At 40.8% G+C, this 24,777-nt stretch overlaps 2 protein-coding genes across 4 annotated transcripts in view; both read left to right on the top strand.

The window, feature by feature from the left end:
* Window positions 1–24,777, top strand: part of CDV3 (CDV3 homolog) — a 185,448-nt gene that overhangs the window by 135,551 nt on the left and 25,120 nt on the right. The window lies entirely within an intron of this gene.
* The window catches only part of FYCO1 (FYVE and coiled-coil domain autophagy adaptor 1), a 45,755-nt gene that overhangs the window by 17,177 nt on the left and 3,801 nt on the right, over window positions 1–24,777 (top strand). For 2 of the 3 annotated variants that reach the window (XM_054273485.1, XM_054273486.1), the window contains exons 7-17: window positions 563–656; window positions 1,078–3,708; window positions 4,501–4,593; window positions 5,632–5,750; window positions 6,646–6,813; window positions 7,247–7,396; window positions 8,825–9,030; window positions 9,346–9,490; window positions 21,190–21,279; window positions 22,950–23,160; window positions 24,259–24,368. In XM_054273485.1, coding sequence (XP_054129460.1) covers window positions 563–656; window positions 1,078–3,708; window positions 4,501–4,593; window positions 5,632–5,750; window positions 6,646–6,813; window positions 7,247–7,396; window positions 8,825–9,030; window positions 9,346–9,490; window positions 21,190–21,279; window positions 22,950–23,160; window positions 24,259–24,368 — 4,017 coding nt within the window. Of the gene's footprint in view, window positions 1–562; window positions 657–1,077; window positions 3,709–4,500; window positions 4,594–5,631; window positions 5,751–6,645; window positions 6,814–7,246; window positions 7,397–8,824; window positions 9,031–9,345; window positions 9,491–18,238; window positions 18,323–21,189; window positions 21,280–22,949; window positions 23,161–24,258; window positions 24,369–24,777 lie in introns of all 3 variants that reach the window. The other variant, XM_054273487.1, reaches the window with a different exon arrangement.

The raw sequence follows: 24,777 nt of genomic DNA on the forward strand, positions 1-24,777 counted from the left end.
AACCAGGGATCAGAGATGCTGCTCTGTAATATGGCACTTCAGTAGCTGCAGTTTTGGCCCAAATCCCAAGCTATTCTCATCTATACACGCACAAGAAGAAATCTTCTTAGCTTCCTCTGTTTCAAGAGCTGAGACATGTAGTGACTGCACAGCCAAGCCGTGTGCTTCACTTGCAGCCACGGTGATCCCACCTACAAGTGGAGGATAACAAAACTACTAGGTCTGGTCCAGAGCCATTTGTCTCGATGGGGGTTTCCGAGGGCCCTTTGCTGCCATCCTCTGGTTGAGCCGCCACCACACAGCGATGCAATTCCTTAGAGCACGGCTGCATTGGTTCTTGTGGATGAGGGAAGTGACAGCTGCCAGCCCCATCACCTTTTATAGATGCCTCGAATATCCCTATCTTAATTTTCATCAACTTCAGTGGTTGCTGGCTGAGACTGCAGGGGCAGTTATATCCTTTCTTATGTGGTAGTTGCCACTAGATCAATCTTACATATATAAGTAGAAAGATACATATATATGTGCTTAGACTTACTTTAGATATTATTTCTCTAAACAGGAGGACTCTGTCCTCACTTGGATCTTCAGCATTTTTATGGAAGCCCCCAAGTCGCAGTTCCAGCATGAGCAGTTTAGTGAGCAATTATTTGCAGGTAAGCAAATTGCAAATAGATGTTTATATGTCATGGTAGGTCCTTTGTTGACATAGTTTCAGAAAAATTTTATGATGGTTATGAATCTTATAACCTAAACAGCAAAAGGCATTTTAATTAAAAGTAAAGGGAAGCATTTTAATTAAAAGTAAAGGGAATTGTCAGCTGCTTCAACTTAACATGCAAATCTTGTAAAAGAAAGAAATATGTTCATAAGACTACCTGCAGGCAGGCATATTTTCATTTATCTTTTGAGAAAACAAGCTTCATTTCCTACAAGTTGATATCTTGTAGTGCTATGAAGGCAATACATAATGTCACTGTACATTAAGAACCTGAACTTGCTTTCATTTGAACACACCATTTGAATGAATGTTTAATGCTGCTTAAACTTTCTGATTTTCCCCTTCTGTTCATTTAGGCCCAAGAGTTTCCTTCCAGCCCTGATGTGAATAACTCACTAAATGTTGAACACCTTGAGGGCTACGAAGAGATGCGATTAGAACTTGACCAGGCTGAGCTGAGGCAGAGGGAACTTCAAGATCGTATTCACCAGCTAGAAATGGAAAACCAGGAGCTCCAGGCAGCTGTCAGCCTTCAAAAGGAACAAGTACAGGTAGAAAAGGAGAAGAGCAATAACTACAGTGAGGAGAACTCCCGGCTGACAAAGATGATCACAGAGTTACAGAAGCAGTTTGAGGTCTCACACTCCACTCAGAGCACTGTGCATGACCTGCAGAAGTGCCTACAGTCACTGGAACTGAGTGCAGCGGAGCAGCTGAAGGAACACTCAACAAAGGTGGAGCAGCTGTTGACCAGCAAGGAAGATTGTGCCTCAAAATTGCAGGTTTCAAATCAGGAGCTGGAGACCTCTAGGGCTTTGATTGCTGTGAAGGATCTTTGCATTGATGAGCTCAAAGCCAAGCTAAGTTCCACAGAACAGAAGAACCTCAACCTCCTTGCAAAAGTTGATGCTGCCTTGGACGAAAAGGGACAGCAAGCCACAGCACACTATGACTCTGCCCTACAAATACGGGCACTGTTAGAGAAGCTTCAGGAGATGGAAAAGGAAAAGGCAGATATGCAAAGACTCAATGCTGAACATGCATCTCAGCTGAAGGCAGCAAGGGAGGAGCTGCTGCTGAAAGAACAGGCACAGAAGGAACTGGAATCCAGATACAGTAGCCTCACTGCTAACTCCAAAGAAGAGAGTGAAAAGCTGTCTGGGAGCCTGGAGACCATGGCAAAGGAAAAGGATGCACTTCAGGAGGCCCTGACTCTGAAAGGAAAGGAGATGGCTGAGCTTCAGACCCAGGTAATGGGGTCGCTGGCTCAGGTGGGTTCACTGGAAAAAAATCTTGAGGAAGCCAGGAAGGAAAAAGAGAAACTTGAGGAGGAGTATGGTAGGAGAGAAGGAGCACTGAAGCAGGAAGTCCAGTCAAAAGCAGAGCAACTTGAACTACAGGAGGGTCGCTTAACAAAGGTGAGTCAGACTGTGTGTAGCCTTCAGGAGCAAAACCAGAAACTCATGTCTGAGAAGGAGCATCTCAGGCAGAAAGTCAAGGAGCTGGAGGAGCAGATGGAGCAGCAAAACTCTGCAGTGAGTGAATTGGATGAGGAGAGCAGGAAACTGAAAGCAGAGAATGAAAATTTGCAGCAGTCTAAGAAGAAGATGGAAGAGAAGCTGAAAAATCTGGAAGCTTCTAAATCTTCCCTAGAAGCCGATGTAGCCAAGTTGAGAGCCTCTGAGAAACAACTTCAGAGTGAGATAGATGATGCTCTGGTGTCTGTTGATGAAAAAGAGAAGAAGCTCCGGAGTGAGAACAAACAGCTGGATGAAGACTTGCAGAATGCCAGGAGGCAAAGCCAAATTCTAGAGGAGAGGCTGGAGGCTCTGCACTCAGAATATGAAGAACTAAAGCAAAGAGAAGAGACCTCCAGGGAGTCTTATGCCTCACTTGAAGCACAGCTGAAGAGTGCCAAGCAGCATAGTTTACAAATGGAAAAAAGCTTGGACACCTTGAAGGAAAGCGAAGAGTGTCTCCAGTCGCAGCTCACACAGAAGGAAGTAGAACTGCGGGGCATGGAGAGCCAATGTCAGCAGCTAAGAGCAGAAGCTGAAAGACACAAGAAGAAAGCAGAGACTCTAGAGACAGAAAAGCTCAGTGTTGAAAAGACATGCCTTCATCAGACAAAACTTATAGAATCTCTCACATCAGAAAAGGAATCAGTGGAAAAACAGCAACTGCAGCAGGCAGCATCCCTGGAGAAGGAGGCAAAAGAGCTGGCCTTCAGACTGACCATGAGTGAAGAGCAGCTGGAGGTCAACAGAGGTGAAGTGTCCAGGCTGCAGGCAGAAGTCCTGGATCTGCGAGTCAAGCTTCAGCAGGCCACTGATGAGAAAGAGAGGATGAGAGGTGAGCTGGCAGTCACTGAGACTGTCTTGAGTGAGCAGAAGACGCTTGTCCAGCAGCTGAAAGAGCAGAGTGAGTCTCTCAACAGAAATCATGTGCAAGAACTGGTGGAATGTAAAGAAAGGGAAGAAAAGCTGAAAAAAGAGCAGGAGAGAACAGCCCATCAAAAAGCTGAGCTGGAAGATAATCTGATGAACCTAAAGGAAGAGCTGTCTAAGGTTAAGCGGTATTTGGAAAATGCTAGAGTGGAAAACGAAGAAAATAAAGATCTCCTCCACAGGACCAACACTGATATGGCTGAACTTGGCATTCAGATTTGTGCCTTGACCTCTGAAAAAGTGGATGCAGAAGAGCAGTTGGCCCAGGCCACAGAAAGGTTCAAAGAACTGGAAGAACAGGCAGCAGAGCAACAGGAGAAGCTGAAGCTTGACGTCTCTAATCTCAGAGAGGAGAACAAGAGCTTGCAAGAGAAATTAGAGGAGGCTCAAATGTGTGCTGCAGCTGTCCCAAGTCTGCAATTGCAGCTGGAGACAATAAAGAAACAGGCACAGAGTTTCCAAGAGACCAGCCAAGAAGAGCTGTCTGCAATAAAATTTCAAATGAGCACAGAGATTCTAAATTATCAGACAAAATTCAAGGTAAATTAATGTAATTATTATAGCTGAGGGAGCTGCTTTACCATCTGCTACAGCAATTACTGCATGAAATCCTGAGGTTTGTGTGGGTCAGGCTCTGAGACTAACTGCAACCTGCCTTAGCCTGGGAATCTGAAAATACCTCTGTGCTCATGACCTAAGCCTATCTAAAGTAAAAGGGTGATGATTTCTTACACTGGTGGTGAAGGTGGCATCTTCTGTCCCTCTGGTCACAGCTGTGGTTGTTTCCTTTTTTGGTAGGAACATTTCAAGACCTGTTCCTCACACCTATAACACTGCTTCTTCTAAGAACTGATTTTGATGAAAGGAAACTTAGACACTGAGACCAGTTGCTTTTGTGTTTAATTCCCTCATGTATTTTTGCTTTCAGCTGCTCAAGGTAGCAGCTGGGAAGATCAAGTGTTGCTTCCAAAACAGCATGAGTCAGCCCTGTGTATATGAAACCGCACACCTAAAGGCTGAAGATTTCATTGTGTTTGCTTTGCCTTTCTGATAAATTGTCTAAGATTGGTGGTTGATCAGAGGCTTATGCCACTGCATGGGTTTGACCTTCTTTTTGTTGAGATTTGCAACAACCAATGCAAAGTAACAGTAAAACACAGTCAATGTGCCACAACAAAGTGAGTTTGCTTGATTCTGAGAGTGTCTTTTAGCTGTCTTTCATGAGCCAGTGGCACTGCATTTATCCCATGCATGGCAGTAAAGCACTCATAATTCACAGCTGTAGGTGAAGGGGTGGAGGATTATTAACTACTGCCTCAATCTCTCTGCCAGGCTGTCAGTGAGGAGTGTGGGAAAGTAAGAGAGCAACTTGAGGAGCAGAAGCGACAACAGCATGCAGCGGAGGAAGAGATTACAGAGTTACAAGTAGGTGCTTGATCTGAATTAAAACCAGAGGTGTTTGTGCCAGCAGGCATTAGTGTTACAACTGGGAAGGTGAGAAGCATTTCTGATGACTGGCTGTGAGTCTGAGAATGCCCCTGTATAAATACAGGTGCTGCAGACAAAATACTGGGCAGCTGATAGCCACTGAAGCAGAGATTATGAAAAGCATGATATCACTTAGGATTTGTCCTGCCTTGAAAGCTGGTCAGGTTTTATGTAAGACCTGGCTATGTGTTCTCTTCCTAAGTGGAGGTGTGGGTTTGAGATGTGTTTTTCTTAGGCCCTGCATTCCCATACAGCCACATGTGTAGATCCATCTATTTGCAGGCTGCAAAAGGCACTGAATTAGAGAATTAATGTAGCTGAGAAATGACCCAGCCAGAAAAAACCAGAATTTTTGCAATAAGTTTATGAAGTGATTGGGTTAGAAGGGTCATACTGAGTTGTAAGGAATCCAGAAAGAAGAAATTTAAGATTACTGGATGTGGCCTTGCCTGCTAGGAGAAATACATACCTTTAGATGCAATTAGCTATGTGCCCTGAGGACTCCAAATTTGGCAGACTTCTCTGGAGAGTCTAGCTGTGAAAGAAGTTGGGTTGTTTTTGATTGTCCTTCATATTCAATATGGCCTTTAATAAACAACATTTTCCTCCTATTTAATTTTTTTCTTTTGAAGCTTTTAGGTGGTGAAAAAGCTTTCAGGGTGTATTCTTTTACCATTATTTCTGAGAGATTTTTCTTGATAAGGAGGCAAAACTTCAACTGACATAGACTAACAAGAATTACAGGCTTAACGCTGTGTCACTTTAGCGTGTATCCCTTATTCAGTGTGACAGAAGTAATCAGTCACTAGTACACAACTAATTACTGCCTGCTTATACAATAATATCTTAATTGGTCATTTGGCTGTAACTGAGTCTTTTAAAACATTGTTAGCTGTCTTGGTAATCGTCCTGTGCATGGTAAAATATTTTTGTTTGTTTTTATATGTAAGGAAATACTGTAATTCATTTTACTAGGCTGCAAACACGAGTTTGTGTAGAAAGTTGGATGAAGCTAGAGAGCAACTGTCAGAATCAGAATCTGCTCGGCTGCAGAAGGAAGAGGAAGTGACTTCTCTTAGAGAGCTCTTGGAAAGGTGAGAGTTTGGATTCTTTACAGAAGCTATTCATTTGTAGGCCAAGCAAGAGGACAATAATCAAAACATATTGAAAATCACCATGGTTTATGAAGTACCATAAGTCACAGGGTTTATATAGAACAAACAGCTCATGGGCACTGGCAGGGAATATCAGATTGACACTTCATATAAGAAACATGGAAATTATACAGCACATGTGAATGCATGGCTTAGTTTTTACTGTATTGTTAATTTAGCAGATATAAATTAATGAGAGACATTTTTATAACCTCTTTTTATCTTACAGGTTAAGCACAAAATTAATACTGGGGTTCTTTGTAAGAAATGCAAAATTTGTACTTTTGGACAGTTTCTTTTGTCTCTCGTCTTTGCGAAGTTTCAGGGAATCAGTAAGAATTATCTGAATGGAACCACATCCTGCATGTTTTTGTCAGGTTTCTTATCAGCTTTAATAATCTAACTCAGGATGTGTTTTCAAAGTCTGTAATATGGGCCTATGTGGTGTGGATAATCTGGCAGTCAGAAATAGATCTTCATGGGTGTGTGGGCTCACACAGAGTCTAACAGGTTAACCAAAGCCTATGTATTTTTATACATTTGTGCTGATATCATATGTATTATCTCTAGTTGATGCCATCAGAAGCTTTACTATAAGCAGGGCATCCAAGAAATTGCTGGCTGCTGGCTGTGTTCACTAGATAATGGATCTATGTGCATTTTCAGTGATGCGGAAAACTGGGGAGATTCTGCCTAGCTCTAAAAAATATGCACACTGAGAAGAATTTCACTGAAACTACCAGTTTATCAGGGTGGAAGAGCCCTTCCCTCCACAGGGAAGACTTGAATTTACATGAGCTAAAAATGATTAATAATTGCCTTTGTATTTGATCAGGATCCAAAAAGAAGCTGATGAAGCAAAAGAGAAGATCCTGGATTACACTGAGAAGCTCAGCAAGGTGGCAGCAGATAAAGATAGCAGTGACCAGAAGTTATTTGCTGAGCTGGATGACCTGACAAGAACAAAGCAGTTCCTTGAAGAACGTTTGATAGAGCTTATCAGGTTGGCATCAAAATGAACAGCAAGCAGAAATTAAAATCCTTGCTTAGGATGTTCAGGGATTCTGCTTAGGTCATCCAGGCTTATATTCCCAAATTGAAGATACAAGTGAAGGCCAAAATCATTAGCAGTTGAAATTTTGCATTTCCATTATATAGTCAAAAAATGTAACACTCAATAATATCTCCTTAATTTCCTATCTGTTTTGAAATAATATGTAGTTCTCTGCATGGAAAGTGTTCTTCTCCCTATCTTTGCAGAAGCTTCAGTAGGTTTTTTGATCTATCTTTATGTCTGAAAGCTTCTCAGAATTTTAGGAGCAAAGGAATTTTTACTGTGAAGCTTTCACCAGCATTCCAGTTGAGGTTGGTTAGCAATAAACCAACACTGTGACAACTTCTATGTGTTTTTCTTTCTTTTAACTGTGTCACTGCAGAGATAAGGATGCTTTGTGGCAAAAGTCTGATGCTCTGGAGTTCCAGCAGAAGCTTAGTGCAGAGCAGAGGTGGCAGGGGGACACAGAAGTTAATCACTGTCTGGACTGCCAGAGAGAGTTCTCATGGATGGTGCGCCGACACCACTGCAGGTCAGTTGTTGAACTGTATTGCACTGTTCCAAAGTAAAACTCAGTATGGTTGTCTGTGTGGAGGCAATATTTCTTGATGTTCACAGTTCAGTGATCAAAATTGTTGATACATGACATTGTAGAGGCTGAAAGAACACATGTGCTTATGAGGGTATAAGACATTATTGGAAAGATCCCTTGACATGTATTAAGACAAAGATCTGGATGCAACTCTGACTTGGGGAGTCTGTTAGTTTCTCATTTCTGGAAACAAAGATAATCAAACCCTGTATAGTGCATTTCTTTGAAGGACTGTGCACTGCTCTGTTCTTCTCTACACAATATTCACTAGGATGGCTTTGCTACTGTGGTGGAAGTATTCCAGAACATGTTTCAACATGCTGTACAATTATAAATTTGTTTACTTACACTAGGTTTGTTCAGAGCTAATTCACTATTGCAGAGTAATCTTTTTTTTTTTTTTGGTAAGTGGATATTAAATTATTTCCCCTACAGTTAGTGTTAGTTATTGAATCTAGATTTATTAAAAAGTATTTAAATGGATACATTTCAGGGTCCTAGTGATATGTTTGGTTTGGTTCTTTACTGTTCCTTAGCCTCATGACCTGATTTAAGGAAAGAAGGAAGCACTAGAACTGTTTCCATTTCACGTGAATGTAAACAACATTCTATAGGAATTAGTGAATGGTGAAGTCATTTTGAGTAACAGCTTCCAAATTACTCATTTCTGCTAAGATCTCTGAAAGCTGCTTGTGTCTTCACCCAGTAAGGATTTAAATGATTAAGAAAAACAAAACCATTAAAATTTCCTGAGTAGCAGTCATCCCTGTTGGGTGCTTTAATTCATAAAAATCTCAACATTTAAAAGTAGTTGACAAGTTTAATACTGTGAGGCTTCAGACTGGAGAGGGCAGGAGGAATGAATGTATACATATGTGTCCAATACTGGATTTTTTTCCTTTCTGAAGGGAAGAGGGTCATTATGAAGCAGAGACATACAGATGTGTTTTTAAAATCCTTATAATGAAATCAAGTTTTGTTCTACCTGTCTGTGAGATTTGACCTGTGTAGTATTAAGTTAATTTTCTTCTTACATACTTAATATAAATATAATTTGTTTGCATTGTATATTTTTGAACATTTGATTGTTTTATATTTTTATATTTATTTTTTGTATTTTTAGTTTTTTCTGTTTTACCTGTTTATTAAGGTAGCAAAGTGTGAATGTGAACTTCTATCCTGTGCTTGTCAAGAAGACTTGCTTCACTTCAGAAAGGAGTGTAGTCAGTTATGAGTTCTGCCAATGGGTGTAGCTTTCATGCTTTTGCAGAAAAGACCATTGTGAGAGAGCCCCAACCTCTGTCATGGAGATATGTTCTGGCTGTGTGTGGTATTTTTCTAACACCTCTGGTTTTGAATCATTTCTAGAATGTGTGGCCGCATTTTCTGCTACTACTGCTGCAACAACTACATGGTGACAAAGCTTGGTGGAAAAAAGGAGCGTTGCTGCAGGGCTTGCTTTAACAAGCCTAGAGTCATTGTGGACAGTGCAGATGACTCTGGATCCAGTGCCAACCAGGAAGGATCACCAGCTTCATTGGAATCGCCTGTGTCACCATCTGAGAGGGCTTTTGGTTAGTTTATTGTTTGCATGCTGTGGAGAAATAAGTACTGTTCTTGGACAGTCTCCAAGAAACCACACGGTCACCTCCTGCTCCAATGACCTGCAGGAGGTCCTGTCTTTGAATTTAATGGATATAGAGAGAAACATTAATGTATTAAATGAGTGTCAGTCAGACCAAGATTTTCCATTAATTTTAATAGTTATCTAATGCTTCTGTAAATGAAGAGGAATGGCCCAGGCTTGCCCCTTAAGGGTTTTGCTCATTTGTTTTCCAGACAACCAGCTAAGAGTGTTTATGTTTCTTCTCATGTTTTTTTCGGCACAGTTGCAAGTGAAGCCTCTAAACCACCAGATGATGCAGCTTTTGATATAATCACTGATGAGGAGCTGTGCCAAGTACAGGAATCAGACTCTCTCCACAATGAAAGTCAGATAGAAAGAGACTCTCTGGATCAAAGTGTGACAGATCTGTGAGTAAACATTGCTTCTCAAAGAGGAGACTCTTTGGGATTTGTTTAGAATGTTCTTCTTTTTCTCCCATTCAGTGAGAGTAGTCAACCTCTGTGTAAAGTGAAGATCTCTGCTCGCAGGCCACATGTTCAGTAGAACAACACAAGATCATTTTGGTCTATTTGCACAGCCAGCATTCAATCTAGTAAATCTAAACCACTCCATGCTCTCTCTCCATCTGCTTCACCACAACACAGGGGTGTAGTCCCAGCTCTGTGCTGTCATCAGGCCATCTGTCACCATTAGAGTCTGCATTCAGGCTCTCTGTGTCTGTAGACTTTCTTATTACCTTAGAGATGACAGCTTACAGAAAAGAACAATTGTGTAGCTACATCTGGCACTTGTTTGTTCTTTTCTTTTTGAAGAAAATGGGAGTGAGTGCAGATTTCAGTAATTTTTTTAATATATAAATCAACCTAAATACCAAGGAAAAGAATTTAAGGTCATCTGAATGTCCAAATACTTGGTTTGCAAATGACATTGTAGTATTATAGTTTAATTTGTATCTTTATTTATTTATTATGTTTAATTTGTACAGTTTAGGCAAAAAATTGTTTTACTACTGTTCAGATATTTTCAAATGTTTTACAAAAATTGTGTTCTTTAAAATATATTGTCTTTTGAGAAGAAAAAACAAAAAGAGAAATTTCACCTAAATTGTGTACTTGCTTTGCTTCCAAGCAGAAAAATAGACAGGATAAATAAAAATGCTGAAGTGAAAATAGTCACAGAGTAAATAGTCTGCTGCTGAGAAAGCAGACCTAGACTCTTTTACACCCAACAGACACATTTCCGGTATAAACCACAATGACTTGCAGTTTGGGTTGAAGACAAACAGTACAGACTTGTTTATTTGGTAAAAAGACTTTTCAAAATTCTACATATTTGTTTCTTGGTAAATACTTTAAATGTGTTCTTCCTACTTTGTAGGCAGTTAACACTGACAGTGTATTCCTGCTTATCATGTGCTGGAATGAACTGAGCTTCACAGTGCTCTTGTGAATTTAGTGTTTTGCAAAAGTACTGGTTTTGGTGGGGAATTTTTGTTTGTTTGCTTTGTGAAGAAAAAAGTGAAGTGTACTACTTCTTTTAATTCATGCTATCTGCAGGAGGTATGTTACAGGTGAGTTAGCTCTGGAGAAAACAACCAGAAAAAGAGAAATAAGTGTGGGTCACCATTTGTTTTAATTTGACATTGGTCTAAATTCATCTCGTCTGACAAAGTATTCAGGCAGGAAGGAAGGATTGTCACTAACAAGAGGATACTATTCTTGAAGAGCACCCATGGAACAACTTACTTGCACTACATAAACTTTTAGAGGTTGTCCAGCTTCCCTTGTTGTCAGATTATAAGCAGGAGAGCCAGGAAATAGTGCTTTATCCTCTGTTGCTTTTTGTTAGCAGTTTCATGAGCAGGTGGGTGAGTCCTACTGTGGCTGTACTTTGAACCTGAGACATTCTTTGCAGAGAACACAAATGACACCTGCCCTTTCCCATGGCACCTGTGATGTTTGGAAGGCTCAGGCTCACTGGCCTGAGCAGTGGAGAGGAGAATGGCCTTCTTGCATTGCAGATGAGTTGTTGATTGTGGGTTTGTGTTATGGGAGAGATCTAGAAACTGATACGTGAGTCAGATGATGGTGTGGTGCTGGTGGTGCATGTTAAAGAAAAACAGCAGGGCACAGTGCTGACTGTGACAGCACACAGGTCTTCTCACTTGTTTCTGTGGTGAGGAGTACATGTGTACCCAGAGCTTGAGTGTCACTTAGCACAGGCAGGAGCAGGAAGTGCAGCATGAGATAGTTGGGTTGTTTGTGAGTAAATGTGCCAGAGCCACTGTATTGTCTGCTGACCCTCTGTCCTGTCTTTGACAGCAGCCCTTGAGACATGTACTGAAAATTTTCCACTGTTTTCTCCCACAGTTCAAGGACCTGCAGTTTAGTGACTTTCTGAGCTACTGGTTTGATTGCTGCAGATTTCTTGGCTGTACTGGGCTGACCACCTTGAACTTCATGTAGACTTATCATCTTTATTCTGTCTCTTTCTAAAGCGTCCAGCTAAATGTGGCCTGATTTCTAGGTAGAAACTTCGCATAGTCTCCACTGGCATTCCAATAATGTTCTCTTTGCATTAAATTGAATATTTGGAGTAGAATTTGCTTAGATATAGTGTCTGGGGAACACACAAAGGATCCAAGACTGTGGTTGCTAGATGCATGTCTGAGGAAGGCGTACAAATAAGTCAGTTTTCAGGCTAAACTTCTTTATTGAGATCTGCTGAAAATAATCCAAGCTATTTTGGTTTTGCCAGAGATTTGAACCAGCTGGTGGAGCTTTAAAAATGAAGGAGATGAGCAGCCAGGAGAGGGAAGAGAAGGGAGGCTTTCTGTCCAAGTAGAAGATCTACAACTGACAGGCTCTGCTGACAAAGTTTCTTAGGATCTCTGTCTGGCTGACAGCAGAGATTCTCACACTGACCATACCTAGAATACTAGGTGTGAGTCCTTGCTGGACTGAAAATGCAAGCTGGTCCGCAAAGCAGTGAATTATCTTAAAGGACATTCCTGTTCCTATTTGTCCCCCTTTTGGCGCCTGCTGTACATTTACTCTATTTTTCACTTGGTGTCTTAGCCCTGCCACTGTTGTTCTTTCCCTGAAGTGACATGAAACAATTACAACAAAATTATTTCACAACAGAAGATCTTGAGAGTGTGCCTTTATTGGTATAGGTCAGTTGAGAATCAATTAAAACTCACCTTAGTCATCAGCTGCAGCGGTGTGTGGCAGATAAGAGAGATGACTATACCAACATAACTCTGACTGACCTTGAAGTAGCTATTTCCTAAAGGTTAGGATTAAGCAGCAGTTACTTCTGCCTTTCAGGTTTGTTATTTGTGTTTGGACCAACCTGATCAAAATCTTGAATGTGAGAAGCTGAGATTAATTGTGCAATTGTGATACATCCTGCTACTTCAAGGAACACGGGCTTTCTTTTGAAGTGTTGTATTTTTGAACTCTTATTTCTAAAGCATTCACATTTGCGAATTGTGTTCCAAAACAAAGGGCCCCAGGATAAATCAGCACACTGTGTTTCCATTTTTATGTGTTGTAGGCATAACATGCCTGTAATAAATGTTGCAGCAGCAAAATCAAGATCACAGACAGCAGAAGACTAAAAAAACCCCAAAGTTGCCACTAGCCTGGTACAGGAACAAAGAGTTTATTCACACCTTGGTAGTGGTAGAAAGAACATCTCAGCCTGTCTGCACAGTGGTTGCTTTGGTTTGGATTGTTTTTTTCTTGATAACTCATAACACTCTTGGCTGGCCTAATTGCAGCTCACGTGGCTGGGCAGGGTGCGGTGTGGCCGAAAGGGGGAAGTGAATGTGCTCTGAAGAGTGCCCTGCCCCACACAGAACCAGCCAGGAGGGAGAGGGGACAGCAGCACCTCTTGCCACCCTATGCTGGCAAAGCCTGCATTGCAGCTGTGTGTTGAGATGGCACCTTTACACATGCAGTCACACCACATTGCTTCATAACTTTGTTTTTAAGAATATTTCACTGTGGGAGAAACAAGAGATTGTGTAGTGAGGAAAGGATTGCCTAAGGAGCTGTTTCCTAAAGGGAAAAGTGGTGAGATGGGCACATTGCTGCCAAAAAGGGTCAGGTACCTCTGAGCTGCAGTGCTCTGATAGGAAGGCCTGGGTATTAATGGGGAGTAAAGGAACAAAGCTGTAATGCAAAGGACTTTGACCCTTTGAGCCAGACCCAACCCTGCCTTTATTGCAAGCAGCCCACAGCTGTATAAAGTCCTCCCTTTGCTCCTCTGCAACATCCCTTCTTTCTTTTCCCTGTTCCAGTCTCCACACCTGCTCTACCACTTTGTGCAAGAGCTTTTGCACACTTTTCTTCCCCCTGCACATCTTTTTCCCTCCAACTTGGAAGTGAAAAGACCGGAGGTGGAAAGGGAGAACTGGTGTAACAAGGTTGGAAAACAACCAGGAAATCTGCAGTTTCATGACAAGGGAACCAAGGTGCCAGGAAAAACAGACTGGAAAGATGTCATGATGCAAAGAACGTGTGGGGAATCAGGGTGCGAGAGTTTGCATCTACAGAAACACTGCTCAGTGTTGGAGCCCGTGTGTGTGTGATATGATATTCCTGCTGTTCACAAGGGCCCTGGTAGTCTGGCAACATGAGCTCTGTTATCAGATAAAAGATACAAAGATGTGTATGGGACATTCAGACTGTGAACCTGATAGCAGGTGAAAGGCAGATGAAAATACTGCTTTATTACAGAAATTTTAGATGAATGCTAAAGGATTTTGTGTACAGACCTTGTCCTAGATGGAAAAAAATCCCCAAAACATCCAAAAAAACCCAAACACACATGAAACCCAGCATGAAGATTGAAACATATATTTTTAAAATTCAGGAATTCTCATTAAATGAAGGGGCTGAAGATATTACATAAAATGTGTAATATATTTGAAACAACTCATAAAAGCTTTCAATAAAATAAACACCATTCATAGAAATCCAGCAGGCCAGAGGTTTGGGAGTCAGGAAATTTAAATTACCTTTATGAAAAGTGGAATTTTATCTCATTGGTTTTTATACTTTCTGAAGATCTTCTGCACTGTTAACTCAGTTACCAGCTTGGACTGAAAAAGCAGGAAGCAATGAAGTATCATGATGAAAATAGGTTGGTTCTCAGCTGATCACAGTGTTTTTACTAATGGTATTTCCTCTTTCACTCAGACTCCCTACATCAGTCTTTGCAAACAAAACAAACAGAAAAAAAGAACCTGAAAAAGAGTTGCCAGATTTTCTAGGCAGTTTTATAGCGAGTACATGTTTGTGGCATCTGCACTATATAAAGCAGTAAAAGATTTAGAATCGTCCTCTTCAGTGGTTTGCCACTGTTGAACTGTAACTTGCCATTTGGCACATCTTGATTTTTTAATAACTTTGTGTTAGTGCTTCCTGATTTTCATTCCCTTGAAGAAATAGAGGATTAAGATAGGCATAAAAATAAGCAAGAGCTCTTGTTATGGTAATTGCATATTCAAAGCTGCTGTTCAATTTAAAGCTCCAGTCTGTGATTTTTATCAATCTGAAGAAAGTATAGGGTATCTGGGTAAAAATAAAGAGGACAAGTACAGAAAATATTTTTTTTTTACATTTGTTCTTTTGAAGACTTCTAGCATACAGTAAGGTTTTAATAATTAGTAAGTAGCAGATAATCATGGCTAGCATGGGAATAAAATAAGCAAGAGTCACTTGGATCACTTCAAGAACCAGACCAGTTCTGTGCGACAGTTTGGGTATTCTTCCTGAAATATTGCCTTATCAAAATTAACACCTCCCAAAAAACAAAGTGTGGTGCAGCAAATGCTTGTGAGATCAAGACAGAGATTAATTTGCCCCATATCATTTGTTTGGTTTGACACATGTGCTTTGGTGGCAAAAGTAACAGCAATAAGCTGGTCAAAGGTGATAGACATTAGAGTTAACATTGAAGTGTATACAAGCCCCATGACATGCCACAGTGCCTGAAATCCACTCTTGAGCAGCAAAGTATGCCCAGAGTGGCTGCATCCAAAGCAAAATGCAGTCAGCTATAGCCAGGTTCAGCAAAAGTACTGTCAGTTTCTGTCAGTGTCTTCAGTTTCATGTAGAAACTTAGTATGACAAAGGCCGGTGCCTTTCCTGCTAGGCCAAGGATGAAAACAACAAAATACATATTTGGCAGGAAGACTCTTACTAATATGAAAATTCTCATTTCTGTTTTTATAGGGGTCAGTGATGGAGAAGTTATAATAAAAGTTAGCAGTATCTGTAGTTGCCATGTTGCCTTCTTTTTGAAGGCAGCCTGGAAGAAGATATATTGGGATTTTTTACTCAGCAAATAATTAAATCCTAATGCATCCAGGAGACAGACAAAATCCTAAGTGCTAACAGATAAGAGTTGTAGTAAAGCATCCATGACAGACAAAAGCAAATCTATTTATTTGCTGAAGAGGATTGTCTTGACAGTCAAGACCCAAGCACAACAGCTGGTGGATTTGAACACATCATCTGTTACCAGATTTATACTGATGGGGATTCAAAAGCATACTCAAAAGACAATTGCAAAGAGGCTTCTGAAAACAGTATAAGGATTAAGCTTTCTAATACATCCATGATTTAGTGCTTGGATTGAGGTTTCTGGGGAAACCTATGAGAGAAATAAAATTTGTTTTGCCAAATTTACCATTTAGGCTCAGGTTGCAGACTCTGAGCATCGGAGTTGTTTGGCTTGGGTTGGACCTGTCCCAAAAGGCAGGGTTTGAGTCTCAACGAGTACTTCAGAACCTGTGTTTCAGTTAAGCTTCATCTTGTTCTTCAGACATCAGTCACATCATCACATGGCAGCATTTCTTCCTTTCCCCATTTCAAGTGACTTATTGAAACATGGAGGATTTTTGTTAATGCACTACATTTGTATTACTCTCAGAGGAAGGGGTGACCAATCCTCTGTCAGCCCCTTCCATCACACTCCCTCTCAAGGGTTGATGGGGTTTTGCACTGTCAGCTCTCCAAGGAGAGGCTTAACCCCTTAAGCCTCTCCTTAACTCAGTTTAACTGCAGTCAGGGCTGTTGCCAGCACACAAAAGTAACAGCCCTAAGACTACTGATCTTTGCAAGCTGTTTACCTGGTAAATTAAGTGTTGTGTAAGATAGGTTTATTGGCTTTTTAAAGATTTAGCCCAAAAGCTAAATGCCCTCTCTTTTGAGCTACAAAAACCATGTTTCTGTGAGATTAATCCTACTACAAGATATTACTCAGCATAAGATTAGCAGAACTCACCTCTGATTCAAGATTGCCTGAAAGGTCTCACCCAGTGAGTTCTAAAGTACAGCAGTTTGAGTGTCCCTTGGTTCTGCAAGGGAGGGAAGCTCTATTAAGAGAAACAAGCCCATTCAGGCAGATCTTTGCAGCAGCCTGTGCTACCATAGCTGGAGTGCTTCTGGGACTGATTTGTAGAGCAGTGAGCTTGTATCTCTGGCTGCTTGAGTTGGGTACCTGCAAATGCATATAAAGAAAAACAGCACCAAATTTGTCTTACTTCTGCAGCATCATTTATTGAAAGAACACTACTGACACAAGAAATGTAAGGCTGTGTAATGCTTTTTAAAAACTGAGTTCTTCCTTGTGCTTCATTGCATCTGATAGAAATTTCTCTGCCTCTAAGAAACAAACTGGGAGCAAGGTGCTAAATATTCACAAGCTGTTCCTGTCAAACAGGAGAGCAATATGTTGTGATAATCACCTGTTTTATCAGTCATTTTGAGATGCAGAATAAGGTATGAGGATGACACAGCAGTGGCTAAACTGTCTGGTGACATCTGGGTTGTATGAATTTATCCCCCATAGGGAGTGGGCTGAGAGAGTAGCTGTTACTCCTGGGTGGGTCAGTCTGAAGAACATTTGATTGTAGAGCTGTGAAGGACCTTGGGTGCAGAAACCACCCTGGCTGCAGGGAACCTGCAGGCTCTGGGATGGAGCAGCCTCTGTAGAGCTACAGGCTGGGCAGGGATGGTTGGGCAGGAGCTCTGCTGAAAGGTCATGGGGCTCCTGGTGGATACTGTTGTAAACTCAGGCCAGAAACTGCTTTTGCTATATCTCTCCTGCCTCAGTTTCCCATAAGAGTCTCTAAAGAACTTTGTGAAAAGAAAATTCAAAGGTATCTTAACTAGTGTTACCCACAGAGGTGGCTGTAGCCTTGGTGATCTACAGGCTGCAGTATTTGGGCTATACTGGCAGCAGCTTGTCAGTATTTTTAGTGTTGATTTCCAGTTGTCTGTTTGCTGCCTCCTGCTGGGAAGGGGACTTGAAAGCACCCTGGTAATCCCTAATTGCTTGTTCTGAACATTTTGCAAATGCAGTGTTTGAAAGCTATCTTCATCTCATGGCCTTTGCCAAACATCTTCCCTATCACAATAAAAAAAACAAAACAAAACAAATTAAAAAATAAAAAATACTTTGCATGTTGTCACTCAGAGCACAGAAAGATTCCTTTGTCATGATTGTTTCCCTAGCTTGCTTTCTCTGTATTGTTTCTTGTCTTGAAGATAGAGTGTGTCCAGTTTTAAGGCTGGGGAGTCCTTTTGTATTGTTTGTTGGTTGTTTTTCTTTGTTTCATACAGAATGTGGCATAGCTAAGTCCTAGATACTTTTTTGAGAAATAGCTGGGATTTCATTTATAGCAGTAAGCATCTCACCCATTGCAGACAGTGATGGATCTTCATGTCCAGCCATCTTTTTCTGTGTAGTTTTGCAATTGTCTGTGTGATGCTTTCCCATCTCAACATATGCCAGGGTTTGCCCTTAACAATTCCATCCCTTTCCCACCCATACACCTTCATGAAAGACACTGTCTTGCACCCTGTTAAAAACTCAGTGAGCTCTGTATCCCCCTTGCTCCATCCCAAATCATTCCTCTTTTGTTGCCCATGTCAAGGGCTGTCTGTGGTATCCTTTCTTCTGATCCTTTGCTTTGCTGTCCTCTTTCTATTTTTACTGCTCTCTGTTGGGTTGGAGAGGAAGACTAATAACTAAGTTAGAGTGCCTGGGGTGGGTTTGACCTGCTAGATAACAGCAGGCCCAGGGAATCATTGGTGCACTTCAGCATAATGCCTTTGATTGTTTCTTTGCATTTTCAGATGTGTTTGCTGGGCTAAGCAGCTGTTAGGGGCTCTGTACAGCCTCCAGTCTCCGTTTCAGGTTTCTGCCTTTCACACAATTCGGTAAGACTCTCCCCTGGATGACAGAAGTTCTCTCCAGAAATCACTGCACTGCTGACAGGCAGATGGCTTCTGGGATTTCACTGCTCAGCCACGTGAAGCCAACACCTCTGACATGTAGCTACCGCTGTCAGAGCTCAGGTGTTTGTGAAAACAGAGAATTGCTGAGTCTAGATTTGAACCATCTTTTTTCAAGTTTTAATTCTAAAAGTGGCTTCTAACTTTTAACTCCCCAAGCCATTGATGATGTTGGCCACAGTATTTTTAGTATAATTTGTAAGAAATGTTATCCATGTATAAGAACAGGCACAGTGGACAAGGCTTAGGGACCTTAGGGACAGTGACCAACAGCAGGTGCCTGAGGAATTGCATAAGAACAAGACCAGCATGAAGCAATAATTCTTCAAAATGCTCTACCAGCTTCCAACAATCTGTGTCTAGAGGCTTTGCTGAATCAGAGCTGTTCTCTTCTTGCTGTAGTGTCTTCTCCATGTTTCACTTCTTTCTGCTTTTAGTCCCACTTCATTTTACTTTTAAAAATAAGAAGTGAAAGAATACAGACTGTTTAAATAGATACACCAGAGGCTGCATATTCATAATCTGGGGACCTGGCAAACTGGAGGAACATCCTTAGTGCTAACACAAAAGATGAATGGGTCATGCAAGAATAAATTCTCTTGTCAGGGGAAAAATGCTCCAGTTGAATCATGATACTGTTTCTTATATTATAGCCTACCAGACCTTAGTTTAGACTGTTAAACTCAGTGAGATGTCATAAAAAGAAGGAGGATTTTCTTTGTGATTATAGGCACTTTGGTTTAATACACAAATCAGGAGACTTAGCACTCCCTTAGCCTTAGATGTGTGGTGAATGTATTGGTTGGTAGAGCCAAGTGGCAAGGTGGCCATGTAACCACCTAACCATGTACTGGGTTGCAGCAGGAATAAGGAAAATCATGTATTAGAGGGGAACATGAACATATATTGGTCCTGTGATTTAATTTACATTTTAGGTTTCCAAATAAAAGATGAAATTAATGGACTAAATCAAGAGCTCTAATGGCATTGTGTTGTAAATCATAGAGTTTGACACTTCTGAATTGTGTAGTTGCCTGTATTTGTGTAGTTCTCTCCCTCTGCATGAATTCAAGGCTGTGAAATAAAAGCTGTGTAGCTAACCTGGTGGGATGGGAGACTCATGTAGATCACAGCATGAAGCTGGTTGCTCTTCCCACTGTGCAAGCAAAATGTATGTGTAGGTTTGCAAGCTATAGTTCAGTTTTCTAGTTTGTTGGTTTGAGGGTTTTTTCAGAATCAGTTTTCTTGTCTGGTTGTATAAAGATAGTTAACAAGAAGTTATTTGTATCAGTAAGTATTTGCACAGATATTGTACTAACCTTTATGGACCAACACCTAGTAAGTACTTCATGCCTACATTCCTTGTGTCTGAGTACAGCTCAGGTTTTGGCGCTTAATTACAGCTTTGAGTCTCCCATGCACATCCCAGCTCTCACTTCAGGGTATTAACAGTAGTGGTGTGACTGAAGAAGTCAAGAGTTATTCAAGAGACTGCAAAAATAAAGGAACAGGAATATCAAGATAACGGTTCAGGAAATGTGTAGACAGTGAGTGCAGTTTAATTTGCAGTCAAAACAGTGAATTCGTCCTGTTTCCAGACCATAATGTCACTGCACTAAAATGGTATGTGATTGCATGTTGTTGACACAGTATATTCAGATGCTGCTCATGACCACCTGAAGGAGATATTTTCTCATGCTCTTCTTCTCAGCAATGCTGCTTGTAGAGCAATATCCCACTGGATTTAAAAGAAAATGCTAAACTGTGCATTAGTTTTGAGAATTGGTCAACAGCAAGTATGGCAGTTATGCTCTCTAGGGGCATTACTGCACTTGATGGTTCAGAAGCACATATGGTATTAACATTTTATTAGATTCCCCTGGATTTGGAAGGAACCAACCATCTGGTTCCCTATAAATAAGAATCCTTGGAATTTTTTCTGGGAACAAGAGCCTAATTTTCTCAAACTGCTGGAATGCAGAGAAACAAAACAAGAATCAGTCAGAGAAGCTCTAACTTACTTGGAAACTATCAGTGTTTGTTTCCTGACTCTCAGACTCATCCTTCTCTCTGTGTCCAGCCCTGTAATTCATACCTGGGGCTAGTCCAGTGCTAGTCCCGAGCATACACCTTTTTTGAGGTAAGGAGTGGATAGAAGGTTCTTCCCTCTGCTTCACTGCTCACTGGGACACATCATGGTGTGGAGGAAACATCCTGCTTTGTTATCTTGTAAAGTATCTTTGGTGTATTTGTGTTTGAATCATGCAGTATTTTTTGTATGAAAAGAAGACACATGGTAGCAATTCTACAGCAATAGAAAATGCTTTGTGTACATTGTCAGAATAAGGAACTGGATAATATGTCTGTAAAACACCTCCCAGATTAAATCCTGGGAGACATCTTATCCTTTTGCAAGCTTTGTTTAAGGGACCAAGTGCAGACTGTTTTGCTTGTGTCTGCCCCTCAACCTGCCAGAGAATCTTCAAAACCTGTCATCATCTCAATAAGAAATTTATGTTATGATTGCAGAAAAGATTTTCTGGATGTATATATATATATTCCTCTTAACTCATGAAACGAGGATGAAAACAGTTTTACGTTTGTGCAGTGATGAGCAGAAGGGGGCTGCGGTTTTGCCCAGTTTTGTCACTGGAATGGGCCAACTAAGAATCCTAGAATTTGGTATCAGGACTATCAAAACATTTCTATTTTGGGAAGGCATCAGCATGCAGATTGTATTCGATTACATACTACTCAGAGAATCATGGTTTTCCTTCTTTTCCTTGTTCTAGAAACAGCACTTCTTCAACTTTCGATGAATCTGAAGACTGGCAAGTTGCTCAAGATGCTGAGATATGCTTGTTGAAGTCAGGAGAAATTATGTAAGCAGAACAATTTCATTGCTGTAGGTGAAAGCCTAAAGGCTGAGCTCAGATACCAGCTATGTGAGCACAAGCCTTGCAGGCTCCTGGAAGAGCTGCTCACTTGTGTCCCATGGTAGAGGTTGGTCTGAGGAGGATGAGAGGGTGTAACTCAACCACACAGAGCAGCATCAATGAGCCAGGTCCTCTCTCTTCAGTCCCCGTGCAACAGTCCCAGTGAAATAAGAAGGAAAGTTGTAGGTCCACATCACATGAGAAAACATTTCCTATTTTTATTACAGGAATTGCTGTCAACGCGAAGGGAGTTTAGAGAAAGGGCTCTGCAGTTCTAACAGTCTCTGAAAGAAACTGCAAGGGCAAGTGAGGGAATGCAGCTCTAGTTGGACCTTTGCCAAAGGGAGGGAGTTCATGGCCTTTTGGAGCATGTATCTGTTATTTATTGAGGGCCTCCCAGAATCTGTTTTGCCCACTCTGGTTGGTACACGCCATTGCATAAAATTTCATCTAAGCCTCAACTCAAGCTCTGTTTGCACAATTCTCTGCAGGTGTCCTGCTCTGAAATTCCTAATTACATGCACTAGTGATACAGCATGTCTTGCACAGACAAGAATAGAATCCAATATGGGGAGATGCACATGACTTAGAGAAATTCACCTTTGCTCGCTGTCCCCTTAAACCTAGCTTTGAAATTTTGCCTTAGTTATGGGAAAGGTTTTAAACTTGTGACTGCAAGGAGATAAATCAGTCCATGTTTCAACCTTGTTGCTGCTGTTCAGAGATCCAGGTAAATGAAGCAGTAACTAGAATCATAGCTGGGCTGTAAGGCAAAACCAAGAATAACATTTAGTTTATTAAAATCAAAGGTCACCTGAGACATGGCAGGACTGTGGTTTACTCTGATCTCATTGATTTGCAAACAGTTTATTTGGCCTGAAGAGTGACAGATGAGATTAGTTTTAGGTAGGGTAATGTAGGTGAGATCCCACAGATCTTAGAAATTACAGGTTTCCCCTGAAGAAAGTAACCAGTGTTCTCCTGCTTCAGGGCCTCACTGATCACAGAGTTAAACAGATACCAGAATGAAGTCAGTTTATCTAATGCTGTAGGACTCTGCATCATCTAGATGCTAAGAATTTCCTTTTTAACTGGAAGTATTTTGAGTCAGTTTTTTTGCAGCTTGGTTGGGTAAAACAGACCCAATGTGTTAAGTGTTTCAGAATAGAACTGCTGTTCACATTTCATCCACCTGTCCCCTCTGTAATCCTGATCCCTCCTGTTTCCTGTGCAAATTTTTATATTCAACTAGGAAGGTGAATAAACCAGGTCACTTACTTTTTTGTTTAAAAAGAACAGTAGAGGGCAGCACTCCTTTCTTATCTGTAGTAACTCTAAAAAGCTTTATCCCAGCACTGGTTTTCTTCAGTTGAAATGAGATAAATAAGTGAAAAAAATCCACTTGTGCCAGAGCAGTGAAGGTTCTTAATATCAATCAGCCTTTATGCAGTTTTTACCTTCATCTGAGGCTGAATTTTCATGCATTTTCTGGATGTGTCCCAAATACACTGTGGAGTCTACCTGAAATAGACAGAAAATAAAAATCAATGATTAGTGGTTTTGTCTGAGTAAGTGGATTGGATCTTTTCAAGTAATCGTATGTTTCTCCCTCACAGGATGAAATTACCTCTTACAGTAGAAGAGATCATGAATTTTGGAGAAAGTAACAGAGAACTGTTCATCAAATCCAGCACCTACAGTATCATTCCCATCACTGTTACAGAGATGGGACTAACAATCAGCTGGATCTTCTCATCAGACCCCAAAAGTATATCCTTCAGTGTTGTCTACCAAGAGGCTGACGACACGCCGCTGGATCAGTGCAAAGTAAGGCCTTTGTCTCCTTACTGCCTCAGAGGTTGTACTGCTCCATACTCATCCAGCCTACAGGAATTGACAAGTATTGCTGGGAGATCTTCACCAGAATGCCACTTGCTAATGCATTAAGGATTTGTTTCTCCAGTTAAGCTGCAGTTCTGCTAAAGGCAAAGCCACATCTTTAATGTTGCCTGCAGAAGTTGAGTTGAAAAGCCCTGTAGCTTATGTTGGTTGCATATGAAATTCACCCAGTATTATTAAACAAAATTAAACATCCCAAGGTACCCAGTTTTATATGTGCTGTCCATATTTCATGAGGATTGCAGATTAAGTGAATCTATTTTACTCAACTATTTGCAAGTTTTGCTGAAGACAAGGCAGCTGTTTAATTCACCATGGTAGGGTAAACTCTATGGCTGTGATTTACTGGGGGAATAAGACATTTATATAGCTTGTGTTAATTCACTGCACAGCTATTAACTCCATGTAAAATATCTCTTTTTTTTAATCTGAAAGCTGAATGAAGTGTGAATGCTGCTTTTGTCTTGATATATTTCTTAGGTTAAACTTTGTGTTGTACAGGGTCATCCTTGATCTATGTCAGCTGCTCTTCTTGACAGCTGTGCTAGGGTTTTACAGCCAGACTCACATAGAACCTCAGATGCAAGTATTTTTTTGCTGTAAGCTTATATAAAAAATTAAGATTTGCTGAGAAAGCTTATTTTATAACACAGGGAGTATAAAAACATATATTAAAATATATATTTAGATAAATCTTGCTCTTGGATATATGGATTTACTATACCACTTGATTAAGTTATTAAAGATTCTTAGATTAACATTTAAAAGTTCAGGAATTTATTCTATCTGTAAAGCAGAGATTAATAGCCATAGGTTAGTGCTGTAAAGATATAATCCAAGGAAAACAGATGTCTCACTGTGAGATTTTAGTTTGGGGGAGTTCTTAATGCTAATCAGAGTAATTAGTTTTACAGGCATAGATGCACTTTGGGAGTTTCAAGGTGGCTGCAATCAAGGCTTTCTGAAAGAAAATGCCAATTTATAGGGCAAAGAGCAAACTTCATTTTGATTTGTATTGAATTCCAGGTTCTTATCCCTATGACTCGCTGCAACTCTCATAAGGAAACTATCAGAGGACAGGTGAAAGTCAGAAACGCTGGAATCTACACCCTGATATTTGACAACACATTCTCTAGGTAGGTCCTAAAAAGGCATAAAAGGTGAAATAAGCTTGGTTTTACAGCTGTGGAACTGATCAGATGTACCATTATTCTGCCATCCAGAAGTAAGTATAAGAAAATTTTCCTTGCTTGCCAAGAGGTCTTCAAGACTGAGTTTTGGTTCTTGATCTGGTTTGGGTTTTTTTTCCTACCCCCACAGCAGAATTCCACTCTTCTTTCTGAACCTCTGGGAGGGTTAACAGAAGTAAGCAAGTCATTGGTGACTCATTCCAAGACAGTTCAGTCAGGATTGTCATCTTTTTAACAACAAGCCTGATGGCCCTTGCACAGGCATATTTTTGACAGCAGTGAATTAAAAGACTGAATACACTTTTAAGGCTTCCCCTCTTTGTTGGCTTCAGCTAATGGGATCTTTTTGCTCTGT

Source organism: Melozone crissalis, unplaced genomic scaffold, assembly GCF_028551555.1.
Source record: "Melozone crissalis strain CALT ecotype California unplaced genomic scaffold, PUWL_Pcris_2 ptg000016l_1, whole genome shotgun sequence".
Lineage (NCBI taxonomy): Eukaryota > Metazoa > Chordata > Aves > Passeriformes > Passerellidae > Melozone > Melozone crissalis.